Below are 8,100 nucleotides of genomic sequence, written 5' to 3'. Positions count from 1 at the left end.
GTAAAATTATTGAGGAAATAAATTATTTAATGCTAGAATCCAAGATAATTTGCGTATTGATGATGACATCTTGTGTATTGATAATTGAATTTTTATGATTAAACTTGTCAACAACTGAGAAATATTTTACTTATATTCTACTTTGTAACGCAATCGTACTTTGTCATTTTATCGGTTTAGTCACATAATTTTATATGACGAACAATTTATCCATTATTAAAATATCTGGCTAACTATTTCTGAAAAAAAAAAAAAATATATTTATCACTCTGACTAATGCAATATTATATTTTTAATTTGTTTCCTAATTTATTTTAATTTACTTCACTTTAATTTTTACTTTAATTTATTTCACCAACCCTCGCGATATTCCATATATAATGATTTTAGTATTGTGCAAGTTAGTAGCTTAGTAAGGACAACATTTACAGAATTTCTTTTCAAATTGCCAGATTTTTTAATAAACACTTTTAACATTTTTATTATCACTTCGCTACATAAACAGAATTGAGAGATAATTTAAAACAAATTTCTCTCTATTTTTCTCTTGATACTTTGTTTACATTTCGCGTCCTTACTAAAGAAAGTTGTTTAATATAGAGATTTTTTTTTTCTTTTTTCTTTTTATTTTTTTTTTCTTTCTTTTTTTTCATATTGCTTATAATAACATCCATTGTTTACAATTAAAATTAGTATTTTTCTGTGATTATTCTTATCGGTTGGAAATATTACATTACGAAATATTAAATATAATATTTATTACAATCGAAAGTCTTCCTTTATTATAAATGTTTTTATTTATTCTTTTTTATCTTTTTTTTTTGTTTTTTTTTTTTAAATTTTTAATAATATTTCACCAATGACGAGCGAATTTTATCTAATAATATTGTCAAACATAAATTGATTAGCTAATTGCATTAATTAATATTATCATAAAAGTGATTTATTAAAATTTATTTACCAGTTATGCATTGCTAAATAATGTGTTTAACATCATATAGCCGAGGATAAAATTATTGTGATTAAATTTATCGCTATACCAAGTACCTTACCTTTTTCATTCATATTAATTCTTCGTATGTAAATGATAGTAATAGCTAAGAAATGAAACAAAGTACTTAGCAACGCGGGCAGTGATTTTATATTTTTTTATCTCGTTATGTATAAAGGAAATAGAAAATTTTCTAGCACTTGCATTCAAGGAAAATCGACGAAATTCTACATAAGTATATTTGGCGCGCAACCAGTAGAGTTATTAATAACCTATTTAACGCAATACGTATAATATTGTAAATTTTACGAAAAATAAAATACGTCGATGACTCGAAGGTAGGCCTTAAAAGATTATTAGATTTAGAGAAAAATTCAAACATAGGCTTTAGCGATGAAAGTGTAGTAAAATTTATGAAAAATTTTGTGAAAAATTTTGTGAAAAATTTTGCCTTCTACGAAAAAGACAGGCAAACGGGAGATATAGAAGATACGAGATATTAAAGCCCAACAGTAATGAATAAGCGTTTGGAAAAGGCTTGCATTCAAAAACTGTTCGCGTTGTCGCTACGCGTGCAAAAAATGCCGATCGTCACCACGGCAGCCAACTGACCTTTGTTCAAACATCACCGCCATGTTCGAGCAAACAATTCTGTGGGACGCATCGCCGAGCTAACAGTCTCACCTTTCGTCTTTTCTTTTTTCGGTCTCACTTTTAAACCATCTAAGATTAAAAAGTTGGCAAAAAAAAACGACAAAATTTTTACAATAAGACAAAGGGGCAAGCGGTCGTCCAGGATAGGAGTAACTGGAGTCTGACAGGGCCAGGAGTATTGGAAGGCTGGATCGTCGCCAATTGAGGAGACTCCCATGCTGTAAGCGAGCGAGAGAGGAGTGACGGACGTGCAGTACAAATAAAACTTAAGGAACGACGAAGAACAAGGATGTCCAGAAGGTTGCCGAAGTTCGAGGCTCTCGTGGTTAACGCGATCAGGCGACTTCAGACCTCCCAGGGATCTACCGCCTCTGAGATCGCCAATTACCTTCACCAGGAATATGACGTCAGTGGGCCCGAGATACGACGACAGATTCAGCAAACTATAAGGCGCGGCGTCAACTTCGGCATTCTCGAAAAATCGAAAAGGTACTTTAGTTGGTCGGTCGGGAGCTTGGACTACGCTTAAATCACGCCTTCCTTATTTAAAAGTCTTCAAGGACGATTTTTGTATTGCCTCGTAGTTTTTATCCATAAATTGTAATGAAATTTCATCAAACTATCGCGAAGTCTCTCATGCAGTAAATTTGCTAAGTATAAAATTCTTCCCATCACTGCAATTTCATAGTATAAGAAAATTTATCATATAATTGCCATTACAATTATTTTTATAATTAAATTTCTAATTAAATTCAATATTACAATGGTGATTTCGTAGACAGTGAGAGAGAGGGAGAGAGAGAGAGAAAGAGAGAGAGAGAGAGAGAGAGAGAGAGAAATCATAATTTTCTTAATCGAATATAACCTTTTTTTTCACTTTTCCAAATAAGAAACAATTACAAATTTTTTAATTAAAGTTTCCCTTTAATTGTGTCTACGGATATAGTTTTTATGGTATTTCTTACTAATATTTTCACAGATAATACTTTAAAAGAATCTATAAATATCTATAAAATTTAAAAAATTTATAATTATCTTATTAAAGTAATTTCTACATAGCCCAATGAAATATAAAGACTATGCAGTAAAAGTGTAAAATCTCTTAGCAACGTAACTACATCAATGACTATATGCAGTGAATACCGAAAGATATCAAATAAAAATTTATGCATAAATGTATTTTAAATGAAATTATGAAATATCCATAATACGAATAAACAAATTATATTTAATTAGCGTTTATCGCTATTAGAGGTAAAAAAAAAGTACATATGCCCCTGTAGTTAGTTAATTATTTTAATGCAAAAGATAAGCTTGTTACTGTGTCATAATAACATATTTTTGTTTGTATTTTATTTTGATTATTTTAATAGCAGTAATATTATTAATTATATTTAGTTTTGGATATTCAAAAAATAATAATAAAAATTAAAAAAAAAAAAAAACATAAAGATTATTTACTCGAATAAATGTACAATATTTATAATGATTATGATATTTTATAATTGAAAAATAATAGCTTAAACGCGCGTTATTCGTTCAATTAAATGCTTATTTAATATATATATATTATGATTGTAGGTAGTTGTAAAAAACACAATAACTATATATATATACGTATGCGTGTATGTATGTATGCATGTGTATATATATATATATATATATATATATAGAGTATAATGAAGGGAATTGAAATGAAACGTAGCAATGAAAAGCGGTAAGTTGTTATTATACATCTAAATGCTCTATCCAATTAGAAAATTAAGCGCGGAATTAAGTGCGCTCGTGTAGGTAATATAATATAATAATTAATATAATTAATAATTAATATACGTGGTATATTACGTATTAATATACGTAATATACAGGGAAATTTTAATCCAAGGACTAAGAAATAAGCAAATACTTAGCAATATTATGTCCTGAGCTGAACGTAAACGCAATGAAAAGTGAAAAATCCGGTGACGCTCTCGTGAAAACAGCTACGCAACAACCCAATAACCCCTTTAACAAAGCGTCCCCGACTAAGGCTAGACGCGAGGCTTACGAAAGCATTGGGTCGCGGGCGCCTATATAGCTATAAGAACCTCACCATCGAGGATCATCACAATCACTTAATAACGTCGCGGCTGCCACAGGGGCTACACTACCTGCGACCACAATATCACGGAGCAGCAGGAAAGCCAGGACTTGAACGACTGCTACAACTGTAGACGAAACGCGAGACGGAGACAGACGAGAAAGCAGGGCTACCCGCGCTCGAAACGAAGCCAAAGTCGTAGGCGCAGCCACGCCAGACGCTCGAAAAAATTGCGCAGGAAACGGAAGGCCTCTATGTCCCCGAGGAAGCAGTACAGCACCTCCAACAGCGTCAAGTAAATACGCCAATACCCCATTAGCCCTCGGCCCATCCGGGTGCGTCATTAGGCTAATTCTTCTTATTCCACGAAATAACCGGTAAACTGTACTTGCCCTCTCGTTTTTCGTGCGCGACCGACGACGATTTAGTGGATCCACTTGCTTAGGGTGTGTGAGTAGACAGCCGACGCAATTTCTAACCTCGCTCCTTTTGTTTTTATACCATTGGGCCTTATTGCTGTTTGGTGGTTGGAGGGTGGGAGGGGGGGGGGGGGTCCTTTAACTATCACCTGATGTTCGTGTTCAAGTTATTGATATTGGTTGAAAACTGCAGCACCACTCGAGGTGTCGCGAAAAGTACTCTGATTTTGATATTTCACATCGTTTTTTTTTGTTTTCTTTTGTTTTGTTTTTTGTTGATTTCAAATGAAATTAATTCATTAATTGCGTAGCTTTAAAATCCTTTACATCTTGCATTATATATACTCAAAAGCAGGTCAAACTTTAATCGAAAATTTTGCCAATTTTAATTTTATTAGTTGTAAGGTTTAGAGAAATTCTTTAAATTTTATCAACTAATTATAATCCGTCGATATTGGCTTGGGACACGACCAACTATTGAATTGACGTTCATTTATTAATTTCTCAACGCTTCAAAGTTCTAATCCACAAGACGAACTAGCTACTTCTTTTCTTCTTTTTTAACTCTACGTGAATTTTTTACGCCCTGACATGCAACACACATACACACACACACACACACATGCAAAAAAAACACACACACACACACGCACACACACATACATTACATTTGAATTTTGCAAATGCAATTTTATAACAAGTTAAAATACCAGGCTCGTGTGGATCATTAATTTAAATAATATTATCGACGATTTTTCGGAGAAAAATATATTTCAACATTTTTCTATTACTAAATTATATTAATTATACTACATTGTATAATTAAAGAAACAAGCAAATAAAAAATAGTTAACAAAAAAAAAAAAAAAAAAACAATTAGATCTTTGATATTTTACAATAGTTTATTTAGAGTTAAAGTAAAATTTACAATAATTAAGAGTCTATGCATCTTCGTAAGCATTGAGTATTCGAAAAAAGAATTAATAGTCATTTGTACTGTGTTAATTGTGCAATAATTTTGAAAGAGTTGGATTTTAAGTCAGCTTTTGATGAGACGAATAGGAAACAATGATCATGCTCTTTGATAATTTTGAAGAAGACTCGAGATTGTGGATTAAAAAAAGAAAAAACAAAAGAAAATTAAAAAAAAGTAAAGAAAAAAGAGAAAGAGTAGATATTTTAAAATGGCACGGAAAAAAAATGAAGCTTTGTTTTCTTTTTAATCTTAGTAGATTCAGCACACATATATTAGCGAGAATGTAATCTTTTTAATTATGTCGAATAAAACATAAGTGATTAATACGTTATCAAAATAACAAAAACGAAACTATAATTTAATACAATAATATGATGCGCAGAAGTACCGAATCGTAGAATTTCAGTTATAATATTAACGTAATAGGAATTTAATTTTAATGCGTATCATAATTGTTGTAGGAAGATTGATTTTTTAATTTAAATGCATATGTTCTTGTATTTAATATTTATTTAGTAGATACAGAGTACGTAAAAACTGATTGAATTCATGTGCATTATATAAAATGAATAATCAATATTGAAAAAGAAAGTAGGATAATAATAAAGAACTTTTAGATCTGTGTGCATGTTGTCGGATAATTGAAAATTCTCATAAAACAAATTAAACATTTTATTATTTGACTAATAAAATATTAATTCGACGATTTATTTAGCTAGTTTGTAACATTATTTTTACAGTAGAAAAATTAAGATATACATGTTTTTTTAATGAATTATTATCAATTATCTAATTGTGGATATAATATTTTTCTTCCTCTAATTTTACCAATGAAAGCCACATGTACGCCACTGTTTCTCATACTTTAGCTGATGTGTGCAATTAATTTTGCACAATATTCACCAAACATTCTTTCCTTAATTTAACATCACTTAAGCTTGGTATAAGACACGTTTATCCTTTAATTTTCCTTTTAAAATTTCAACTTTTCACCAATCACAAGTGTTCATTGTTCAATCATTATTGGTATTCGGACACTTTCTACACAACTAATAATCAATAAATATGCGTATACGCATTAAAGTAATCGCGTGTATAATTCGTAAGAGGAGCAACGTAAGAAATCCCTAGAGCTTTTATCATAAGCAATTTAATCGACTATGAAAATCGACTCCAGGGCTCGGCGTCAGCAATAATAAAAAAGAAGTGGTAGAGGGGGCGACTGTGAAGTAGAGCAAACGAGTGAGGGAGAAAGTCGCGCACGTACGTGAAGGGTGAGGCAGCCGCTCGACTCTAGCATTAACCCACGCGATGTTGCGATTTACAGGTCGAAGAAGATGTCGGACCAGGATGATGGGCCGCACAGAAGGCAGCCGACCAACAATTCGAATCAGAGCTCCTCGAACTCCAAGAGCCAGATTTACAACAGCGACGACAAGCGTGAGACATGATGCGTCCCGCCGATTAATCGCATTCTCCACACCCAGCAGCTAAATCAGCCAGCTCTGTCGTATCCCACACCCATACTGTTTTTTGTAAATGTTTACAATCGTTTGGTCAACTTTTGAATTTTTACCTTCGTCATTTTCGATATTATTGTTTATCGCGTAGTACACACCTTTTTCTACGCTCTTTACTCTCAAGAAAAGTAAATTGTTTGCACTTGTATACGAGGGCTTGCCCGTTGTTTTTCTCCCATCCTTATACAATTAATTTACAATCGACATTCCTCTGTATTTTTATTTTGTTTTCTTTTTCATGTTTTGTTTTTTTTTTTTTTTGTTTTGTTTTTCTTTTTGTTTTGTTTTTGTTTTTTGAGGAGCCTTAAAACGAAGCACGCGAAGAGTCGCTTCGTCGTTGTCGAGTTAATGCTCGGCGCTCGTTTAATTCCGCGCATAGTCCTGGTCTCGCATTTGGACAATATTTGGTCGCAAAATGATTGAAATCATTGTAACAATCATTTAGTGTAACACATTTAGTGCATTTTACGAACTATCTATACATTTAATCATTGCTTTAATAATTGCACGCTTCTGAAGGATTCTCTTGAACTCGGACGAGTTTAATCATTTCACATGCATATCTTATATAAGATATTATTATTATTTAATATAAAAAAATAGATAGTCTCTAGAAAGAGTCTGATGCAAATTTATTACTATATACTCCACGCGATGATAAATTTGCATGCCAATTTTGTGCGCGCGTCACTTAGAAATAGTGGTATATTATTATTAGCATCATTATTATTATCGTCATTATCATTATCATTATCATTATCATTATCATTATCATTATCATTATCATTATCATTATTATTATTATTATTATTATTATTATTATTATTTCGTAATGATATATATTATTATTATTGTGCTTGCGATCAAAAGCATTGGGTTTACGGACTAAACTCGAAAGCCGGGAGTAAATGTAATTTTTTAAGAATCGCACCTTCTTCAGTGCACGTAATAACATTTAGCGTCTACAACGACGGAGAAAAGGCTAAATTCTCTGCAAGTATTGGAGAATCAAGTGCTAAAGTATCGCTAACCCCCGTTGTTAATTACCACTAATAATAAACTCGGTAAAATGTCGGCCACGAATGGCAATAAGACTCCGTCCCTCTCGCCAGGCGAATTAGATGAACAAGATAAAAAAAAAAAAAACTAAGACTACGAGAACGTTAATTGAAACGCGTCCTTAACGCGAGCATATAAACGAAACAACCTTCCTCTCTTGCGATCAATGGATTTTAATGTAGAGGTAAGTTAGAAAAAAGTCGCTTCGTGCATCGCACGGAGTGGAAAAAGAAGATTGAAGTAAGTCGAAAAATCTTGTGTGACGAGTTGGAACTTCAATTCCACTCTGTCTTTCACAATATTCTTTTATCTCTACCCTGTCTCTCTCTCTCTCTCTCTCTCTCTCACACACACACACACACACACACACACACACACACACAAACACACACACACCATAT

At 32.2% G+C, this 8,100-nt stretch overlaps 1 protein-coding gene across 2 annotated transcripts; it reads left to right on the top strand.

The window, feature by feature from the left end:
* The first annotated feature begins 1,779 nt into the window (after positions 1 to 1,779).
* LOC105360193 (uncharacterized) lies at positions 1,780 to 6,788 on the top strand. 2 transcript variants are annotated; one of them, XM_011497025.1, is made up of 3 exons: positions 1,780 to 2,134; positions 3,784 to 4,020; positions 6,448 to 6,788. In XM_011497025.1, exons 1-3 carry the CDS (start codon positions 1,935 to 1,937, stop codon positions 6,569 to 6,571), a joined length of 561 nt encoding a protein of 186 aa, XP_011495327.1. In that variant the 5' UTR covers positions 1,780 to 1,934; the 3' UTR covers positions 6,572 to 6,788. The 2 variants fall into 2 exon arrangements, 1 of the variants encoding a protein (XP_011495327.1); XR_912798.1 differs by lacking the exon at positions 1,780 to 2,134 and having other exon boundaries at positions 3,764 to 4,060.
* Positions 6,789 to 8,100: the final 1,312 nt, after the last annotated feature.

Source organism: Ceratosolen solmsi, unplaced genomic scaffold, assembly GCF_000503995.2.
Source record: "Ceratosolen solmsi marchali unplaced genomic scaffold, CerSol_1.0 scaffold13, whole genome shotgun sequence".
NCBI classification, from domain to species: Eukaryota; Metazoa; Arthropoda; class Insecta; order Hymenoptera; family Agaonidae; genus Ceratosolen; species Ceratosolen solmsi.
The sequence above is the reverse complement of the archived record's forward strand: the minus strand, read 5'-3'. Positions and strand labels throughout refer to the sequence as shown.